The 22,896-nt window shown below is 45.4% G+C and overlaps 1 protein-coding gene across 1 annotated transcript in view; it reads right to left on the bottom strand.

Moving 5' to 3' along the window:
* Positions 1-1,918: 1,918 nt before the first annotated feature.
* Positions 1,919-22,896, bottom strand: part of LOC8023100 (bleomycin hydrolase) — a 32,382-nt gene continuing 11,404 nt past the window's right edge. The window contains exons 5-11 of the mRNA XM_029992825.4: positions 22,201-22,293; positions 20,989-21,144; positions 20,095-20,253; positions 17,118-17,185; positions 16,395-16,515; positions 8,409-8,472; positions 1,919-2,297 (exon numbers count right to left, since the gene is read on the bottom strand). Of these exons, the coding sequence (XP_029848685.2) occupies positions 2,143-2,297; positions 8,409-8,472; positions 16,395-16,515; positions 17,118-17,185; positions 20,095-20,253; positions 20,989-21,144; positions 22,201-22,293 (816 nt within the window). The 3' untranslated portion in view covers positions 1,919-2,142. The remainder of the gene's footprint in view (positions 2,298-8,408; positions 8,473-16,394; positions 16,516-17,117; positions 17,186-20,094; positions 20,254-20,988; positions 21,145-22,200; positions 22,294-22,896) is intronic.

The following is a 22,896-nucleotide window of genomic DNA, read 5'->3' as shown; positions in this document are numbered from 1 at the left end:
ACGCCACAGTTCACCCAGGTGATCCGAACATGGCAAGGGACCCTTCAGCGGTGCGTGACTAGTCAGACCCGTTCAACTTGAAGAGTCGTCTGCTACCAGAGGAGAAAGGTGCAGCGGCCGAAACATGCTTCTTCGTTGCAGCGTGCATGACCAAATCCACATTCTTCGCAGATAGTTCCGTTTTGAAATAGCGGCACCTGGCTCGTCTGCTGTTACCAGGAACCTCCAGTAGCCAGTCTTCAAGTTTGGGGCTTATAGCCAGTCTTTTCTAAACTTTCGAGCGTACTTCACCGCGCCCCTTTCACGAAACAGTGACAAAAACGTCAAAGGAAAATTGGAACATTCATGCTGCTAAAACGTACGCGCACAAAACGGGGAGGCGTGTTTCAATATTCGACGTCTTAATGTTTTGATGACGTCACAGGCGTTACTCTCACAAACCAGAACATACTGAGAGTCAGCGAAGACGACTATGGCTTATTATTCTTATTATTATATTTATGAAAGGTGCACAGTCGACAGTAAATTGATATAAAACTTCTATACCTCTAAAAAACCGCCAAGATTACATAAAACCGGCTAAAAATCCCGCCGCCCGCAAAACAATAATTTATCCCGCTAAACAGTACCAAAAACCGCTAAGTTTAGCGGGAAAACCGCTAAATTGGCAACACTGGTCACAACCAGATGCCAAGGTTTCAGCCCGATCTGATTTTCTGAAAATTTCAATGGGAAAATGGCGGCCGACGGAGTTTTCGAAGAAACTAGGGGTCTCGCGAACTTTTGTCGAACCGGATTTTTAGCTCGAACTTTCGGGGTTCGACTGAGTCGAACCGGTTCGACGAACCTTCGACCTTTTAACCAAATTCGACCGGATGGATGGATATATGTTAATGCAGAGCCGTGTGTTAATGGCTATTCCCTTTGTAACGGGCGGTAACTTGCGCCACCTAGCCTAAAAGACAAAAACGTGATTTCTCCCGCCCTTTTAAGACCAATTTTTCTCCCCCTAACTATCACCAGGCAGTGTGGGATATCACCAGGATGACCTTCGGGCAATGCAAAGGTGCAAGCGAGCTGCGCAAGATTAACGATAACACCTGGGGAGGGGGGACAAAAGACAAACACAACTCTCCAAACACAGCCAAGCGACTGGTGCATGACAGAAAAAATCCGCCTGGGCCTGGTATCCAATCAGGGACCTCCCATTGGCTTCGCAGAGTCGAGCTATACTTCGTTTCAGTTTAAGTCCAGACGCAGTAGATGCTACAAGCGCAACCATGTGGCCCTGAACAGTGCTCGCACTGCACGAGTGTGCATGCTTTGCAGGGACGCTGAAAGCCCGGAGCTCGCCCTTGTAGTTTCTATGCTCACACTTTAAGTGAAACTGAGTATAGCATGATCTAAACTGCACCCCAGTTTGTTGCTCCAGAAGATATCCTCGAGCTCCCTTTTCAGACAGGCGGCGGCTGCTCGAGCTCTTATCTTCTTGGTTCTTTTAACACCAACCGGTGGTGGACAACAGGCAACTACAAACATGAGACCGCACTCAGTCTCGTTTGCAGTTGCCCGTTGTTCACCCATTAGCGTTCTAAAGACCAAGAATGTGTGTTTTACCAATGCACTCTTCTAATTTTATCTATGCTTGAGCTCATTCCACAAGTCCTGCAAGATAGGATCCTATTTTAACTAGAATATGCAGGCCCATGGGTGGTCATAACATCTCTGCTCTCTCGTCTTTCTGGATATTTCATCTTCCCAAAATCGTTTTCTCCTAAAGTTGTAAAGCTACTTTTGTTGTGAATCAAACTGCACTAGAGCTCAACATATCCCCGAATTGGCACATCAGTGCCACACCAACCTGTGCCTCATACCAGCAGAGGAAGATTGTTCACTTCTGAACAAGGAAACAAGCGTGTCAGGTGCAAACATAATTTACCCTTTAATGACAAAACTGAGAAAATTTGCTGATAACCGAAGAGGACATCATGCATTCCGAACAAACTTCAATTCCACACTGGCATGCTGACATAAAATTACACATGACAAGCATGAAAAGTTAAACTCTGTAAAGTTGCAGATGCTAGCAAGAATATAAATGCACTTTTTTACTTTTCTTTTTCACATAATCCTGTTGCATAATCAACAGCGTGCAAGAGCACCCATGGGATCCCAGGCCGGTAGCACTTTGGGTTCCTTTTCGTTCACGGCCAGCACCTCGGGAGATGCAAACTTCCTGTCCACTATCACTTCAAACACAAACTCCCGGAACCATTCCTGAGTCATGATGATGTATCCTGAGAAAGGCAAAGAGAACAATTAAGTAGGAAATGATTAAAAATCCTGAAAGGTATACCACAAATGGTGATTCAATAATCTGAAACATTTCTTCTGAGAAAGATGTAAGAAAAAAAAAGATGAAAGGCAGAAGCATAAGAAAACAACAAGAAACTAATTTAAGGGGGGAAGCGGGGCTTTAGAGTAATTTTATCATAATATCCACTAATACAACATCTCACACCTATTCCAAATATGCAATCAGATATTTAATATCTTTACTAGAACCCGAGTTATGGGAGATCGGTCTAATTTGATTAGGTCAATTGTTACGTGTCGTAGAAAAATTATTTGTAAATTATCAAAATTTTTAATGCAACTGCATTCACAAAGGTGCAATTTGTGCGGTGATGCTATTTTAGATCTCACCTGAAAGGATGATGTTACCTGGGTTGTAATGTACCTAGGTACAAGTAACTGGAAATCGGTATCTAGGTACTTTTGTTGTACCCGGGGTACAAACCTAGGTACTTTCATTTCTCGGTATCTATCTGTGTCTTAGGTACATTTTCCAGTAACTTGTAACTAAGTGAAGTTACTTTTTACAGGTATTTTTTTATTCACTTTATCAAAATGGTAGATGCTATAAATCCTGAAGTATTAGCACACTACCATGTGCCGTGATTAACGTTGAGTTAGGTACGACCTGGGAGGCACTGACTTGATCGAACGACGTTTTGGCGAACGGAGCCCCGGCCCTGATGTTTCATCGAACGACGCTTTAGCGAATGGCGGTGTTCATTTGAGCGAACGGTGGATTAGCGATGCAGTTCAAGCGACACCAATTTATTGAGTCGCTTCGGAACTACGTTTAGGGAAAATAGCGACCTGCTTCCTTCATCTCAAACCAAAATCGACTTCATTGCGTGTTTGAAGCTCTTCTGAGAACTATACAAGAGAAAAGATAACTTGAAAGATGTGCACAGTTTCTGTTGATTATATCTTGTCCTGGTGGTGGCTCTCTTCTGCCATAATTACAATATAAAATATAATTGAAAATGAATTATAATTACAACCGTAAAAAAATGTAACACGGTGTATATAATTCAGTTTCCACTGAATAAATCGGACTCAAACTTGGCGGTTATCAAAACTGAGAAAGTTCCGAAAGAAAAAAAAAAGCTCCTTTTTCTTCAAACTAGCGAAAGAAAAAACAAACGAGGACGCTTGAAGCCTTTCGCTTGATGTCGCAAAGGTTACGTGCATATGCTCTCGACTCATGCGTTTCTTCATGCGGCCGACGTATTCTGGGCACTTCGACGTCAGCGCCGGCTCATGTGAATACGGTTTTCCTGATTTCTCGCATTGACACCAATAAAGCACTTTTATCTAACTCGTTTTTGTGTTTATCCTTCGTATAAAAAGCTTCACTTCCAATATATATTCACGAATTCGGGGAAAATAAAGTATCGTTAAAGTAACTGTACCTGTACCTAGGTACTTTTTAAGTGAGTACCTAGTTACATACCTAGGTACCTTTTCGTATGAGTAACTGTAACTGTATCTTAGGTACATTTTTGAAGTAACTTTTACAACCCTAGATGTTACTAAGAAACGATTGTATTAGTGTAAAAGACATGCTTTCTTGTTATTTAAGAAAATAATTAATTGGATAGAACTCTTAAGTTGGAGACTATAAAAACAGAATCACCGCACAGCTCCATTCTTCCCGATTAAAATGGCAACAAACATGTTCATATTGTCGAAGACAAACTTCAGAAACATGTGTACTTGTGACTTGTGAAAAAGTACTTGTGAAAAAAGTGTGAAAAGAGAAAAAAAGCCCTTGAAGTATGCGTACAGCCGAACCCAGAAATATTGAATTCAAAGGGGATCGTAAAATAGTTTGATTTATCGATAACTTATTATACAAAAATATGTTAACTTAAGCTCCCAGTTGAAATTTCCGCGCATCTCTGCTAATACCTTAGGCCGTGATAAACTGGCCCTAACCAAATCGAGCCTCTAAGAGCCACTTATTACGGTAGAGCTTAGCTGGTGAACATCACAAACACCGCCAGATTTAGCAACGGTGTTTGCGATTGTTTACGTCTACCACGACATCCACACAGCGCCTGCAAAAAGACACGAAAATTTAAAAAAAATGAAAAAGCGAGTTGGATAAAAAAAATTTCGATCCATAGAATAAAGTTAAGCAAGCAAAAAAAGAAAAAAAAAAAGAAACTTCACTAAATTAAGGCAACAAAAAAAAAAAAAAACGCAAGAAAAGAAAAAGTGGGTACAGCAATAACGGGGAAAGAAAAAGGTAAACAAAGATAAGGCGTTCAAGTGTGATTGCTCAACCGTTGTTGTCAACCCACTCAACTTGACGAAATATTTTTTTTTTCGCTTATTTTATTTTGGGGCTAAGGAGTCGTGCAGCGACAGCGGTGTTCGGGGAAAGAGCACACGCTACCGTTCCAACAGCGAGCACTCCCTGCCTTCCCTACATACGCGCGTGCCCTTTCCCTTGCTTTTGGCAGTCTCCTCATTTTCTTTATCCTTTTCTTTTTACTTTTTTTTTTTTTTTGCATATTTTTGAGCACGTGTGCTGGCTTGGTGGTCTGCCAGGCCCGCATTGCGAGCTATGTGCTCGCCACCCGCGCACTACGACCGTGGGAGTAGAGCGACCAGGGGCCATATTAGTTCGCTATATCGAGTGTCTTTGCCATCGGAGTTCGATACAAAAAACAACGCCCTATACTATTACATGCGATTTTCAAGAAGATGTTTGGACTATTCGATATAAACAATAATTCGAAATTTCCGGTTGTGATAGAACCTGGCTCGACTGTATTCCTACTGAATGCTAATAGAAAATTAAGACTTCATATTTTTCTTTTCTATTTAAAAATTAGCAATAATATTTTGCAGAGAGCTGGGTGGGTATGTCTAGACATGAGAAAATACATTTGGTCAAAAAGAACTTTTCCCCAACTTTTCACCATTTCAAGACCAGCCTCTTAAGTGATATTTCACTAGCATAGAAACAACAGTCATGTTTCCTTTGCAGAGTAATAGAATTTGCAACGTAATTCACCTAGCTTCAATATTCACAGTTGTGAGTGATCTACGATCCTTTACCGTCTGTACTGTAGCACATGCCAACTCACTTATCTTAAAAAAAGATTTTATTGTAAATGTTGTGTGCCTCGATAAATAAGCCCCACGACTGGGACAGAGACGGCATCAATCTTACTTCTATGAGATGCATAGTTCTTACAAAAATTTGGATCGGCGTTTCATGAAACGCCGGGTAAAAGAGTTGGTGGTACAAAACTACCGAGAGTACTAAGTAAACTATCGATAGTCAACCATTGTGAAATTATTGATAGTATACTATCGATTGTAGATTATCGTGAAACTGTCGATAACATACTATCAATGCTCGACTACCATAAATTTATCGATAGCGTACTAGCATAAAGCTATTGATCGCATTTTATTAGTTGACCAAGAACGTCGGCAGTCCATCCAGAAAATCTTGTGAAGCTCGAAGAAAATTGCCACTGCAATTAGGGACTTCCAAATGACTAATGAGGAACAATCTAAAACCTATCGAAAAAAAACAGACAGCCTTTTCACTTTCGTGAAGAAGGAAGATCAGCAGAGCTGCACTCGATATGCTGCCGCAACACGCACGCGGCCGTTTCCCGCTTCTTTTCCGACACGCTGCGATCGTGGGTACGTCTCCGGCGACCCAGAGTCTGTCGCACTAGGGTCGCACACGGCGCACGTGACGCCAAATGGGTAATCCACAAACTCCCACCGAAACATCGCCGTCGCGCCCCGGAACTGTTCAGACTTCGCGCCCCAGAACTGTTCAGCCGGCGTGGAGTGCAGTCGTCGCCGGGCCTCGCACTTGCGCTTGGCCTCCGTGGCACAATCGTCGTCTGTGGCATTGGCCCGCCAGCGCCCTTTACATCGCCGGTTCTGTTCTCGGCGGCGGCTTTCCAGGCGAGCGATGTGCTCTTCTTTGCAAGGGAATCTCAAGCGCTTGACGCAGTGGAAGTTGAGGCGACAGCGGCTTTGCGGCGGTTACGGACCCATTCACGCTGCTGCGTACGTCGCCACTCCTTCCGCAGCCAGTTTTCTTTCCCCTAAAGGGCATGCAATCGACCCATCCTAAGTCCAAACCGAAACTGATAAGAGCGTAGGAAACAGCGTTCAAAACAGGCGAGGATGAAAAAACACACGTGACGAGGCTTCGCTCATTACATGTGCTTCTTTGTCGTCATCTGTTCTTCGCGCTGTTTCGTACAATGAATTCACACCAACGTGCCGCCCAACTATCCATTCTTCTATGATAGCTGGAAAGGTTGGCGCCATCTACGAGGGACGGCGGCAACCATACTGGTTGTGTGCTTGCCGCCGTCACTTATAGATGGCGGTAGCTGTCCAGAGGTGTTTTTGTCGACAGTACCGGACACGATTTCGGAAACCTAGCCCTTCACAGCTCCGCTGTAAAACTATAGAAAAACTGCAGATATCCTCCTTAGAAACTATTGAGAATAAACTATAGAAAAACTATGCATTGTATAGTGCCAAAAAACCACGAATAACAAATATTGATATTTTTGTCTTGATAGGCCGTTGAAGTTTTTTTGTTTTTTTTTGCTTCTAGATTACTTTTCGGAAGTTGGATCTAATTTTCACGAACATCGCAACCTGAATAATAACGCAAAATACATTCAGTCAATAGGTTTTCTTATGATAAAATATATATTGCATACCTCACCAATTCGTAAAATTTCGTGCCTGCGAAATATTCCCCAATTATTTGCCAAATTCATAAAATATTGAGCCCGCATAATAGAGTCTTTTAAAGTATACTCCTTTACTTTAAGTTTTATTTTACAAATGCAGGCATACTAATTTGCAAAGCCTGATATCTGAACCGCAGGAGTATGCAAAATATGTGCACAAGAAAAGTAGCAAAAACGCTATTTCTGTTTTGTATCTAAATATAATATATCTAAATATGTTTATGAGAATGCAACTTGATGCTTAGTTTTCTCCTTTTTCATGTTTTTCCCAGCGGAAATCTTTATTCCCCAACTTTGATATGATCGCGATTGCACAACCTTTGCCTCTTTGCGTCGCGTCGTCGTACATGAGCGTTTTGAGAGCGGATAACCAGTTTTGCCCTCTCCCTCGCAATCTCCTCTTCCACATCCCATTCGGAGAGGTCTTTTCCTCCTCGCTCGAAAAACCGGTCTGCGCGACGGGCTAGTCTTCCCGTGCCTGAGTGGTAGGGGGTGCTCTCTTGGACCCCATTGTTGAAGGATGTGTATTGTCAACCTCCGACGACAATAAAGGATGTATTCGTCTCTCCCGTCGACAAGCGCTTCGGGGCCTATGACCCAACACTATCTCGACCACAGTGCGGTTAAGGAACCCTAGTTTTAACAAACGAGGTCTGGATCTGGATCATCGTCTGATATGGCGTGGCTACTTCTACTCAATTCAGTCAGCGAACGGACCCGGCGTGGCAACCGCCTTCCTGATAGCGTGGCTGCACGGTGCTCCTAGGGTATAGCACCTTTATTGGCTCGGCCCTGTGAGTAACTGGATCCCCACAGCCCCGAGCTCCCTGCTGTCTGCCCGACGCCTGTAGATAATCGTCGTCATATCCTTTTTGGGTTGCGCTTTTATTTTCGCAACACTCGACAGTTTGCTGGAAGTAGACTTTCGATAGTATCAACAATAAACCGAAAGCCAGCTATCGATAGTCGACTATCGATAATACTATCGATGGCACTGTCGACAGTCTACTATCATCAGTTTTTGACACTATCGATAGTTCTTTTATACTAATAATAGTTTTGAAAAAAAAACTATTGATAGTACTTATAGCCAATTTTTCGGTAGTTTTGCATCACTAATAAGAGTACACCAACGTTGCATAGCAAGATGCCAGCAAACACCGGTGGCTGCCCAAGGCTCCATTTCTATGAACGTTTCGACCATGTTCACAATGAAACCAACATCCCCTCGCCCAATTACAGAGACTAAAAATGTCTTGGAGAACCCCCTCACGAAATTCCTACTCGCAGCCCAAAAGTGTTTACCTTTATCTCCACTGTCGTCGCCCCAAGAGTTCTCTACGCGGAACTTGACAGGGTTGTTTTCCGCCTGCAATAAAAAAACTGAATGACCTCGCGAAACGAGGAGGCCTCAATGGCGGGAGGCAAACTGGTAAGTGCACATATCCTACAAACGAGTAAAATGCGCTCGTATTTTAACACTGCACCCATGCAGTGGCAACTGCGACAAATATAGTAGAATCCCACTGATGCATTTCGGGACCATAGTAAAAAAAAATAAAAATATGATCTAGGACAGGGGTCTCTAAACTTTTTGGCTAAGGGGCCGGATTAGTGATCTGTTGCACTCTCAAGGGCCAGAAAGAGTAAATATAAACGAAGAAAAACAAAATAAACTTAGATAAGCATGCAAATGCAGAAATTAATGTGCATGTATGAAAAAATGAACAACCTAAGGTGGATTACTACACTTCAATTTGAAATTTAAGATTTAGCTAACAAGACATTACAGAACACTTAAAACTCGCCAGGCATAAATGAAAGCGCATGGGAACTTTGGCACATTCGTGCAGTACAAAGAAACTAACGAGAATGAAAACTAATGATGACAACATGCAATAGTCGACAGAAGACACTAGGCACAATGCAGAGTCCTGAACGAAAAGCGAACGATCAAGACCGACAGCCTCTCGCGCCACCTAAAGGGCAACTCCGCTTCATTCTTGTTTTTGAAAAAACAATGCAGTTCTCTTGAGTATCATCTACGAAGACCACACGTCAAATAGTATGACCTAGTTCTGTCTTAATATTTCTTAAATGGTCCGGCAAACTTTAGAACTCACCAAGTTGCCGAAATCGGCTGACTCTAGCGAGAGAATCGAGGCGAAATAAACAGTACAGTCAAGGCTATGGTGTGGGAATAGCCAACATTGAGCTATAAACGTCATCACCATTGCCCCTTTATGCTTGTTTTTACTTCTCCGGGCAAGCATAACGGGCGACGTCAGTAACATTTCCTCTTGGCGCTTAGCGGCGTCCAAGTGACTGGCGTAATGCACCTGTGAAGGAGCTTCGTCCACACTACGGACACTGCGTGCGCAGACCTCTGCTGCAGTTGTGTAGACAACGTCAAATGTCGTAAAGACCAAGACATGGTGAAGAGTGCTGTGCAGACCACACTAGCGCCTGGCACACACCCACTCCAATCCCGCCCGTCGTTGCGTAGAGGATCACGTGACATCTCATACCATGTTATAGCCATGGCCAATGTTGCCGGACGAAGCCGAAGTATCCGTTTTGATAAAAAAAATTCGCTCCTACAATATATATCCTATTTTTTTGCGAAGCAAATGACAGTGTCTTTTACTATGCTTTTTAATGCAAAATCACTCATTATCCTGAAATCTTCAGAACTGAACGAAGTTTCCCTTTAACGGCAGTCAGTGGAAGCTCTCGCGGAGCTGGAGGTACGCTTCGAGAGCAGTGACGGTACCAAGTGGCCTGCCCAATGAGTAAATAGAATTTGTGTCGACTTGTTTCAGTTTACCGCAACGTGCGGCGCTAATTGCCAAGTCTTCGTCATGTTGAGAGGAGTTTTGACTGCCCCATGAGGACACACAAAAATAACTTTTCACACACTTCTGGGAAAATTGTGATATTATACTGCAATATCGATATAAGATTGGACTCTGCCTTGTGCCATCACTGGGCATTTTAAACACACATGCTGCATCTTCAACTCTGCGATTAGCACCGCATGTGGTGCAGAGCTGAAGCAGGTAGCTGCGAATTTAATTTATTGAAAGTGTCGGCCACTTGGCACCGTCACTACTCTCGAAGAGCTTTACAGGCTGCGCGAAAGCTGCCACTGGAAAACCGTCGAGTGACGCAAAGGAGGCGAGAGGCTGTCACTCCGTCGTTCGCATTTTTGTTCAAGACTGTACAGTATAGACCACTTACAACGTAACCGCTTATAGTGCAGGACCGGGTATAACGCGGTTTTTTTAAGCCACCGGTTCACCTCCCATAGAACTCCATGTAGTTACATACCGCTTAAAATGCAGGCGCGCGAAGGGAAATACCGGTTATAGTGCGGTTTCTGGCACAGCCCGCCGACCGCACCGACGACCGGAGCAGCGAGCACGCTTCCCCGTGCGACACTAGATAACGGCGCGAGGCGCAAGCGGCTCTCGCGGGGCAAGGAGGTTGCTCAGAGAAGCGAAGAGAGAGGCTTCAGTTGTCATAGCGACGGAAGGACGCACGCACGTGTCGTTCACGTGCGTGCGTCCCTCCGCTGCGTTGGAAACAAACAACCGCATCGACAGACCAATCACAGGTTGAGGAGAAGTGTTCGCGCGCGTTGCATGCCGGTCGCGGGCCGACTGCTTCTATTCGCAAACATGGCGTCGGTTGTGATCGTCGTCGTAGACGGCGTTCATCTCATCGTTCCGCGTAAAAGCGCTATCCTTGACTGTGAATTTTCGTTGTTTGTGCTATGATAACCCAGCACGTACTAGAAGGGAAGATCCACCTACTCGTGCGGCGATGTCGTGGCGGCGCTCTCAAGACGGCAGAAACGCCCGTGTCGTCGCGTTTGTTTACTTCGACTACAGTGGTGATTTCTTGCATTTGTGCCCTCGAACATCGCCCGGATTTCTTATTTGGCGCGTTTCATGCGTGTGCTCAAGTTCAATGTATTACTGGCGCGTACCGTATGAAGGATGCGAATTTTCACGAGTTTTCATCTCCGGAGAAAAGTGATTAGGTTTAGCAATCCTGAACGCTCGCAACGTCCATCCGCAACCCGCGACGCCGCTAAAAGGCTGCGCCAGGCAAAAGCCGCTCATTTCTTTCAAAATGTGTGCCACACTTGAGACAGAACTGTACTAAGTCTGGTAAAATAAAGACTTTCCTCAAACTAAGCTTTATTTTTCATCTAACATAAAATAAATTCTTTTACAAAGGTAAGTTGTCTCATGGCATGTATTTTGGCCTGAAAAATTGATGTTTTGGTTATAACGCGGTACCGCTATAAGTGCGGATTTTCGCGACTCCCGCGACATACGTTATATGCGGTCTACACTGTAAATGAGAACGCAAAATAATTTTAACGCGAGGTTTGTTCGATTTGCCCAGTAAGTTCTGAACTAGTTCTGTCCAAGATCAGAGGAGTGCAGGTGTCATGTAGTGCCAGCGCCAAACAAGTACAGCCACCGCACTAGGACTGGCCCTGTGATCGGCTTCAAAGTGGAAGCGCATGATGTCGTCTGCATCTGTGGGCTCTTGTATCTTTACACCATGTCACACGCTACAAATAAATTATTTGCAATTTAATGAGCCCCTCTTGCGTTTCACCAATATCTTTTCTGGCATGTTTCTGTAATATGAGTGTCCTAAAAACGTTTTCAGCATAAATTTCGTTTCAGTCTGCATTTTAACGGTTACCGTCTGCTTCATATTGTTTCCGTAAGCTCGTATCCTTCGACTGCATATGCCACAACAGAATTCACGTTCATTTAGAAATAAAAGATTAATGCCAAGTCCCTCAAGTTTTGCATTTTGACGATGGGTTTGCGGCATTAAGATGATTTTGTGTCAGGAATTACTGGCGGCAGCGCTCAGTAGCGGCCACTTCAAAGACGAAGGCCTGGCGAGAAAATGGGCTTGGCCAAAACAGTTATCGACCGTTACTTTGACGTAGAATTGAAAAGTTTATTCAGATTCTCAACAAAGGCCCGTGTGGAACTACCAAGCCAATGCAGACTCTCGGCGTTTTTCCCCCAGGCCCGTTAATGGGCGGCCACAGGTATTGACAGAAAAATGTTCAGCCTTTCCACTCTCGTGAAGAAGGAAGACCAGCGGAGCTGTACTCTATACACTGGCGCAACGCGCAAGCGCCCATTTCCCGCTTCTTCTCGTCCGACAGGCCGCCGATCGTGGATACGTCTCCAGGGAACCAGAGTCGGTCGCACACGGCGCACGTGACGCCAAACGGGTTCTCCACGAACTCCCTCCAGAACCTCGCAGTCGTGCCCAGAAACTGTTTAGCCGGCGTGGAGTGCAATCGTCACTGAACCTCGCGCTTGTGCTTGGCCTCCGTGGCACGATCGTCGTCCGTGGCGTTGGCCCGCCAGCGCCCTTTACATCGCTGGTTTGGTTCTCGGTGGAGGCTTTCCAGGCGAGCGATGTGCTCTTCTTTGGCAAGGGAGTCTGAAGCGCTCGACGCAGTGGAAGTCGAGGCGACAGCGGCTTTGCGGCGGTTACGGACCCATTTGCGCTGCTGTGTACATCGCCGCTCCTTCCGCAGCCAGTCTTCTTTCCCCGAAAGGGCCCGCGGCCGACCCATCCTAAGTCCAAACCGAAACTGATAAGAGCGTAGGAAACAGCGCGCAAAACAGACAAGGAGGAAGAAACACACGTGACCAACGCTGCGCTCGTTACATGTGGTTCTTCGTTGTCATCCTCTGTTTTTTGCACTGTTTCCTACGATGAATTCCCACCAACGCGCCCAACTATCCATTCTTCTATGATAGCTGGAAAGGTTGCCGCCATCTATGAGCGACGGCGGGAACCAGACTGGTTGTCTGGTTGCCGCCATCGCTTATAGATGGCGGTAATTGTCCAGGTAGGTTTGTGTCGACAGGCGCTTGATACCGGACACAATCCTGGGGAACCTAGCCTTAAAGGGGCCCTGCAATCATATTTAAGCATCTACCTTTTTTGCGATTTCCACGTCTCTTGGGGTTCGGGCAAGCCAACGGGCACGGAGAGAGTAACTAAATATCAGTGAGTCATATTTTAACCGGACGATGCGGAAACCTCCTCCACCGACGGGGGCGACCCGCGGTACCGAAAGCGTGCGAAATGTGACGTCTTTGGTCCTGTGCTTACTACTGGTCAGAGCCGCTAAAAGCTTCTTTTTAGTCGAAATACAAAATATAAGTGGCTCAAACCGTTTCAATTATTTATAAAAGTAGTTTTTCTTCAGTATTTTAGATCAGTAAAGAAACAAATGCAGTGTATAAAGTACGGAAACAAGAAATGACCCGTCGACATACCCGCCACCAAGCGGTGGGAAAGGCGGCGCATGTTAGAAAAGAGTAGTGGGATCAGGCGCTGACACAAAAAGGTCCCGGATGTACGCGGCGGTGCTGCGGTCGTTTATGGACTGGAGGATCCGACCGGCTCCGAGCGTTCCGAAGGCCTTCAGCGAGTAGCTTTGTCTTGTGTTTTGGCCATTTCGCGGTACGGCAGCGCAAAGTGACTCCCATTCTGAACTGATCTTTACCCCGTGTTTGCTGTCGTTTGTGGCCAATGAAGTGTCATGCCGAATAAGTGTTTAATCGCGCAGCAAATGCAATGAGAGCCGCTCTGGCAGCCCGCTGTATACAGTCTATCCAGAATACGCTTTAGTGGCGCCCTCTCGCGCCGTCAACAGGGAGTGCGGCAGCCGTGGGCGCTCGCTAAGCTCACTATCCCTCCTCTAGTTCACGGCCGCTCAAGCAACCAAGGACGTCATGAGGGAGGTTATTTTTTGCTTGTTTTTGTAATTTTAATTTGCCTATAACTTTTAAAATAAGGCGAAATTTGAGAAAAGAAAAGTTACATTAAGTTACTACAGTCAGTGCGCTCAGGTTTGGTGCAAATTAAAAACCAGTAAAAAAGTGCTTGCAGGGCCCCTTTAACAGCCTTAAAAAGCATGCAGCATTATGCTGAGCTACAGGAGCATACGAGCGCCAATGTACTACATCGCAGAACCTCTGCAATCGTTGGTCTGTATCCAAGAGCTACCGAAGGCGTGGGCTATCATGAGTGCAGTACCTTTCCTGTGTCTTAAGAATATCAACATACCTAGTACCACGCAGCACCAAAAACAAACAATTTGCTCCATCCGGTCTTTGAACGCTTACCAATTTCTATCCTCTGCTAGGAACTCGCTTCTGCGTCCAACAGGGGTACATTTTTATCAATGAGAAGAAATGTAACACCTGACTCGGCATTTTCTATTGTTAAGCATGGCAGACATTTGAACCGGGTCTGAGCTCGTTCGGAACTGGGATGAATCGAACGTGCCAGTGCAGCGGCCATACAACTTCGGATGAATAGAATGCGCCAGTTCCTGCACTGCTGAACTAGTTCAGCCAGTTGAGGCAAATCGAACAAACCTATAGTTACAGGCATGAAGCAGGGGACTAAGAATGTTATGTTGGTGATGACAATGTTTAATTAATAATGCGGTGAGAGGACCTGCATTATGGTGCAGTTTTTCTCATTCTTTCTGGTATCTTAGTTTGTGAATTTGAGGCGAGTCATGGTGTTGTTTCTTTATGAGCACCTCTTTTTCCACTAGCAGTGGGTGTGTTGGAAGCGAACCACGGGCCTGGCGTCATTGGAAAAACTGCGGCCAGCCGAGGGCCGGATCTGGCTCACGGGTCAGGGTTTGGAGACCCCTGATCCAGGAAAACGCAGCAACCAATAATGCTTTGGGGGACCTCGTGCACACAGTAATTTAGTTCATGCGGACTTACGACTGTGAGGAACAACCATATTCATTTAAATATATGTAGACTTATCTTTTCGGAATTGCTCTCTAAAATTAGGAGTCTACCTGTATTCCTAACCAAAGTCTGCAGGCGACACGTCACGGCAGTCGCTGGGCATTGGCATCATGTTCGTGCACCGTGGGGTGCATGAACAAAAGCGTTTTAGGGGGGGACACTACCCAAATAATTTAATGTTTTAACCACTTGTCCAATTTAAATGACATTTACAGGGCTTGTTTATGTTGATGTTGAGAACATTTCTGCCAAATTTTGTTAACCTGGGTGAACTATAAAAAAATTGTAAATGTTCAAAGTGAAAGTGGGTGTGGCTGCGTAGGAAAACTATTGTTTTAGAATTACTTATAAATTTGTCATTTTCATCCGTTATATTGCTTTAGAACAGTTCATGCAAGATAGCTGTGGAGCTATATTTCTGTATTATACCATCTCTCGTAACAAAAGCCACATAAACACAAATACTGTCTTTTAGATTTCCATCCTTTTTTCCAAAGTTTTAGTTCTTGAGCACAAAAAATGACAAAAATAAATAATACAAGCTCATAGCTCTCTTCCCGTTAAAATTTCGCCCCAGAAAAACTCAAGAAATGAATCCAAGTTACCTAATAACAAAACAATAGTTTTCCTGAAGTGAAATTTATGCCAAAAAGTGGAGTGGAAAAAAAATGTGTTCTAAAGGCTCCAACCTCTACTTTTTCCTTAACACTGGTGGACCAAAAACAATTTATAAAAAATTAACTATGCAGTGTAAACTAATGCTTTCTGGGAATACTCTAAATGATAGTGATGCAAATATGTAATTTTTCAAAATAAACTTTTTTTTGCAGAAATTGTTTTTTTCTGGGAAGTGTCCCCCCTTAAACAAAGCAGACATCCAACCATTTTGATCCGACCACTTTTGTTTCTTTTTTTTTTTTTTAATCCAAATCCTTTCTTTGTTTTTTTATTTGAATGCTTTGTTTCTTTTTTGTTCCGGAGCATGTGAAAGTGCGTCTCCTGGCACGAGCTCTTGGCATTGACAGAGCTATAACAACATTTTGTTATTAGCCATTTTTTTCTTAGAGAGTGTTTGCATTTTTCCGGCAGTTGACCGGGGTTGACATTTTTCGACGTAGCAGCCAGGAAAAAGTATCAAGCAGGTTCGGCTATAGAATGGGTTTCCAAACGGGTTTCCCACGAGTCCAAGCGTCCTCCAGAGTGACCTTGTGGTTCCCCAAACGCACAACTACGAACCAAACGCGCCCTAGCAGGCGCACCATTGTTTACAAGGCCCGTAGGCTTCAGAGCCTCTTCAACATGTCAATGTTGAGACCAAGAGGGCTTCTACGAGACGGAAGAGTTTGAGGAACTCTGTGTCGTAGCATGGGCCAGGGTGCGGAAGCCTTCCCGGAGATTGTCTCCCAGGCCTCGCAAACGCCGTCGGGACTATCTGTTCCAGGCGTCCACTCACGTCGAGCGAGACTCCGCTGAAGAGCACGGAGTGGGTCATGAGGGACTCTCCGTACAGCAGCCGCTCCGCCTTGCTCAAGCCAAGGCACACCTCCGTCCCGAACACGGACTCGTAGTCATGTCTGGAGGGAGAGGGCACCTTCTGTGAAATCTTGAGTCTGTTACAACCGACGTAACACAGAACTACTTCAACATTGCACTGGCGACGGTTCAAACACGTTATTGTAAGATGAAAAAGGTGACATGTGACTGAGTTGCGTCGCGGACAACTGCCAGAAATAAGGTTTCATCTGCGTGAAAAAGCCGAGACTCTCATACTATAAAAAACACTGTCGCTAAACCAAACTCGCAAAGAGCGCCGCACAAAAACTGTTCTCTTATGTTCTGAAAATCTAATTAGTTAAAGATCCTCAATTAAAAGCTGCACCACACAAAACTTTCACCACTTTAACGCATTCCAGTCAGTATGAAGTAAAACTTTTCGCACTTCCGGTAATTCCGATAACGCGTTATCGCTGGCCCTACCCCTTAAGATTCAATCTAAGGAGGGTTGAGCGCACAGAAATAGAAACCCCCACCAAAAATAAAAATTCACCGAGAGCATCCCCCTTCAAACCTCAGCCCCTGCCAGCATCAGTACCATGAAGTCAATGGCTGGGCGCCCCCCAATCCTAACATTGGTTTATCGAGAGAAAGCGGACTTCCGAAATAAGCTAGTACGTACAGGGCCAGGTCCAGTATGCCGCGCTTGAGGTCGAACATCTTGGCAACCTCGCAGCCAAACCACACAGCCTAAAAAAAAAACAAGAGGAAAGAGAATTTTGTTGAAGATAGCAGTTGTACTGTCCCAAAAACAAATGACCATGCAAGTGATGTTTTAGTAATGCCCAAGTCCCATTAGAGTGGCATGCAAAAACAACCGACACTGAAAAGGCTCGTGCGTGTGGAACACGCACACAGTAACCTTTAGCAGGCTTGCAATCGCTCGTGCTTACTTCACGAGCTTTGAGAGACTGCAAGCCTGCCAAAGGCAGTTTCCTGCAATACAAAAAAAAAAAAATTTCGTGTATTTAGTTTATGCGTTGGTGTTAAGCCCACACTTGCCAGACACATCTAATTTTCAGGGGAGGGAGGGGGGGGAAGAAAGAAGATTCATTATTTTTTTTGCACTAAGAAATGTTCTTGTCAAAGCGAATTCAACAGATCGAACTTAATATGCATTCTCTAATGGGTCTTTAATATTGCAGGGGGGTGTACCTTCGTGTACATGCTGCACATGCTTAAGGCTCGTCGATGTCCGTTTTTTCTGTTTTATGGCTCCAGTGAGACTCAGGCACAGCAAACAAAGAAGGGTACTATGAGCACACACGAGGAAGGCATACGAAAACAGACTTCAACAAAGTAGACGATAGACTCGCAACCAGTAGAATCAAGTTTGAGCATGACAAGACGGTAGGCAGAGGTGGGATATCAAAGGGCGGGTACAGAGTAAATGGGACACACTTTTCTCACATTTCCTTTCTGTGCATGTGCGGCATCTTTCTAATGCACTTACGCATTCCTCCGGATGCGTCGTCTTGTATCGAGTTTGCACACGTTTCGCATTATTCCTGCGCTGCCTGAACAGTAAAAGGCCCGGGCTGTTCCAGCCCATTTGAGCTTCTGGCTCTAAAGAACCCAAATAAATTGTAATAAAAAAATTCCCTCAACCTTAATCAGAAGAGAAGTTACGGGCTGACAACTACAGTTGGGGTAGACCGAGAGAAGGCAAGAAGGGGACGCCAGCAATGGATGCAAAAGCAAATAGCAGGGAGGCACATAGTGTGGTGCCTGGAACCCGTCCTCGACGGGTCCTTTATCGGCGTGCCATCCTGCACGTGCATCAACGGCGACGAATGTCGTCGCAAGAGCTGTTGGATGTCGCAAACCTGGTGGCTGGTCGCAGAAGTTTCAACAAAAACGAGTAAATGTCGCTGTTGTCGCTATGTTCCCCCTCATGGCTACCAAACTTTTCGTATCGACCGTCGAGCCAGGGAGCCACCTACAGCGGGCAACAGCGGGGTACTTTTACGACGCCGTCCGGAAGAAGTTAAGGGACCGGATTCGAGGATGCGGCATGCACGCCGATCGGGGATGCATTCCAAGCGCCAACGCATAGGAAGTAGGGGTGTGCGAATACCGAATAGTAGTTTTCGAATCGAATACCGAATCGAATCAAGAAAAAAAAGCCGAATATTGAATTGAATATCGAATAGTGATTTTATTTGTAGGAATTTTTCAAAGTGCACTGAGAATGAGATTATTACATGTGCAGAGTATGCGCCTGTTGCAGAATATGCATCTTGTACAGAACAAAAGCTAAAATGTAAAAAAAATTCTGGTGAAAAAAAAATAAAAGCTGTAGCTGTTGGATGTTGGGCACTAAAGATCCAATGTTGTGGCACAAATATAATCTATCTACCCTAAACGTCACAAAAAAAAAGTTACAGCCATGCGTGCCTTTTTTTTCTTGTTAAAAACACAACCTTACACCGCAACTTTTTTTTTTTTTTTATAAATAATTGTGTATCTCAGAAAAGGGGCTTTTTGAGAAATTTGGTTTCCACTTGAAAGAAGAAAAAGGGCACCCAAGATTTTATTTCACATAAATAAACAGATATGTGTTAAATCTGAGTAAACAGGCTTAAACAATATAATCTGAAGCAAGAAAAAAAAATGTGGTTAGGTGGCGCAAGACACCGTCCAACTGCCGCTATGCATCCATTCTCTTGTCTATCTATCCTGTTTTAGAGAGTCTTGACTTAAAAGAGGGAGCAAGCGAAACTGAAACCACGGAGACGGCTCCAGCGCAGATTAGTCGTAACTGCACATGTGTTGTGTTGTCGCGTGGAAAAAGGCGAGCAAACAGAAGGGCGACGATGCCTGCCCTGCCTGCCCGATCGACGCTTTCGTCTTTTCGTCCCCTTTTCGCAGTTCGTAATTCAAACGCGGCTATCGAACGGTTGGAAACCCTTTCAAATCTAGGCACACTATTTTCCCGTCTGTTCCGTTTCGTTCCGAATCAGAATTTGCGGCTTGCGGTTCCAAAAGAACAACAACGATAACTCAGCTAGTTTTATCAGCGTGGTTACCGCGGTTTTCTTTCTGTGATTGTGCAGTCGCCGATTTCTGTGAGTGCGGCCAAGTGTGTTTTACATCGGTGCTTCAATTTGTAACGAGGGGCTTTACTCGTGAAAAGAATTATGCATGGCGCGGGATTCCGGCCTCCCAACAATTCTTCTCTGGAAGCGGTGCAAACGGGATGTTTCGGTTGTGATTCAAGGGTAGATTGTGTCACAATCGTGAGTAAATCTGCGTGCTATAAAGTTTGTGGCGTTCGTTACATCTCTTTTTTCTAACCTGTGCGTTAGATTTTTGTGGAACGGTAGGACCAAGAGCTGTTTTTCGCATGGTCTGTCAAACATCACGGCGCTTACATCGGGAGAAAAAACGGCTTTTTTGTCAGCTCCATGCCGACCGCGCGTCTTTGACCGAATATATTGAATATTCGAGTTTTGAATACTAGGAATTCGATTCGCGAATCAAATTATTTGGGAACTTTCTATTCGATTTGAATTCGTATATTCGAGTATTCGCACACCCTCAGTAGAAAGCGCCACCGAGAAACAATCTCACAGAGAGGGGGCGACAAAAGGGCCTACCTCGTTGGCCTTGACGGAGTCCACGACCATCTGCATGAGCACCTCGAGGGGCTGGTTGTTGTAGAGGACCCGGCGGCCACCCACCATGTTGCCCAGGTACTCCACCGTGTACGTGCGGCCAAAGGGGTTCTCTGGCCGGGGGTCGTGTACCAGGCAGATCTGGGCAGGAAGCGCGAGCGCCGAGGCCATTTCTAGGCTCGAGATTTGATCGCTTGCTCATTCTCATTAATGCGGCCGAACGCGACTTCAAACCGGCCCACGGTAGAGACGAGACGGAGTCTAAAATCTCTGAAACGACCACCGAGAAACCGTCCAACTCTGTCGTTTTGTTGTAGCAGTTTGTACCCTACTACGCAGCCCCTGCTCCCATGCAGTAGCGGGAATAGGGGAGAGAGGGGAGTGCTAGCCCACTGCTTACCCTCCCCCCTCCGCATGGCCAACACCCTCAAGAACGATCAAAGCCCGTCCACTATCATTTTTGCGTCGTCAAAGCGAGATTGAGCGCAGACACGGATTGGACACGAGTGCTGCATCGGCAATCCGCTGGACCTCGTGTCCCACAGATGCACCTACTGCTCGGCGTCGGACTCTGGGCCCAACTGCCGACTTGGCGCCGTCTCGTGCGATAACCTTGCATGGAAGCAGAGGAGGCTCTTCGCATGCTTTGATTACTTCACGTGGTGCTGGCATAGTGCAACGCCACGGGTCTTGCACGCAACGACGTCAAACCAACGGCCACGTTCCACTGCCGCCACTCTCTCCCACTATTTCGCAGCGGCGCGACCAACGCAGACACGAGCGAACGAGCTCCGCAAAGGATTCTTGTACCGAGCAGTCGCTCTAAAAACGGGAGCCAGACTGGACGGAGCGGAGGACTCGAGGAGAGTGGCCCACCTTGTCGTCCATGTTGAAGTGCGGCTTGACCACATTCTCATAGAACTCGAGCGGCGTCGTGGGCCCCAGGGAGCAGTACACCTTGTTCTTGTTGTAGTACTCCCAGGTGAAGGTTGTGGGGGGGGTGCCCAGGCAGATGGACACTATGCGGTACACCTGGGGACACGGGATACCACGCACCCGTCGCATGTTTACGGGTCGAAAATGGGGGGGACATGCGCGTGCGAAAACGCGCTGCAAGAGGGGGGAGGGGATCGTACACTCTTCCACCGCTCGTCATGCGCAAGAAATTCCGAGTCGCTGGACTGTTGATGCGTGTGTGGTGACCGACATTCCGCAGAAAAGAGAACGGAATTGACGCATTGCAAAGACGTAGGCTGACAAAGAAAGCCACCGTGCAAGCTCTGAACACATTCCACAGCCTGGCAGACATAGATGGTAACTTGCAGAAGACGATTAGTATCTGAATGGTCTATAGTGGTCTGCGACATGCATCTGCAGCATAGGTCCAGGAACACTCATTTGCTACATAAGCACACCCTGTCACCCACTTTATTTGTCGGGGGCTTGGTAAAGCGGGTGAATTAGTTGTTCACCTAAGGAGCCTTTTTCCTTGTGGGGCGTACTGTAAACCAAAGAGCTTAGTGGAATAAACACGACGTGCATTTACTTTACGAAAAGCATAGATAAGAAATTACTAGCCCATGAAGGCAAATTTAGCTAGGGAACCAAACAGATATAACTTCCTTCGTATCTAAAGCACCTGAACGACGGACAAAATTCACATTCTTTAAGTATTTCAGGGCAGAAACACAAGAAAAACAAATTTAAGGCAAATCATGAGAATGTAAAAGCAAGTGTTCGCAGCTGCATTTAAAATTACTGAACCCAGATGAGCCTTACTTGAGGAGCCTCGGAAGTTCTTTCAGACCACGGATGCAAGAGTACACACTGTATGTGCATTAAAGTAGGTGCTTTGAAACATGCACAGAACACTGAAAAATCGCCACAACACCATGAAATTAACACTTGATGTGTACATTTAATAATACAAAATAATAAAGTTGCAAGGTAAATTCGGGTCAATTATGCTTGCCAACTTGACAACAAACAAACCAAACGAAGCACTAGCTATAACTGGGTAGGTACGTCGGGTCACTATGAGGTGAATAACAAGACTGGAGAAGGCAGGAAAATATTCTAGCAACTTACCGTCTCCATCATTTGTTCGATCCTTGGCTGGATGTCGGCATCTGAGCAGCCTTTCTCAACGAGTTGGCGCAAATCTCTGGCATACTCTCGCAACTGGAAGCAAAAAAGAAATGGCACAGCTGCAATGGCACTAAAATACCTGTGTTCAATTAAGAAAGGTAGAATCGTCCTCATTTGTCTCCCAGAATCACAAATATCACTCATTTTGCCATTTGATGCACAGAACATCCACAAAAGCTCTTCCAAAAAAGTTCACAAAGTTCCAGCACAGTCAGTGCAAGAGGAGAACCTGAGAAGGCGCACAATGCCGTAAAAGCTCTCGGGATCTCTGCCAACTTTACCAAGATCCCCTCTAAATTTCATAATTTTTGATGTCACAAATAAAAAAGAAAAAGCGAGGAGGCGAGAAGAGGAAGAGGAAAATGCCAAAAATAAAAAGAAGTGCGCACACGTGGCAAATTTTTTTTTTTTCACGTTGTGGTAGTTTTTACCGCGACGTGACGTCAGGAGGGTGCTGCGCCAGTGTTCCATGACTAAAAGCTAACCCGCTCGCAGCCCACTAAAGAGCAGCTGGTCGTATCTAAAAAAGAGTTTAGTGGAGTATGCAACTTCACTTGGACGTAATATTTCGGTTGTGTTCATAATTCGTGCCACTAAAGTGATAGCACTAATTTATTTTGGTTTCGGTCTCAACTG

This window comes from Ixodes scapularis, unplaced genomic scaffold (genome assembly GCF_016920785.2).
Source record: "Ixodes scapularis isolate PalLabHiFi unplaced genomic scaffold, ASM1692078v2 PGA_scaffold1__304_contigs__length_218370807, whole genome shotgun sequence".
In the NCBI taxonomy this organism is placed as follows: domain Eukaryota; kingdom Metazoa; phylum Arthropoda; class Arachnida; order Ixodida; family Ixodidae; genus Ixodes; species Ixodes scapularis.
The sequence above is the reverse complement of the archived record's forward strand: the minus strand, read 5'-3'. Positions and strand labels throughout refer to the sequence as shown.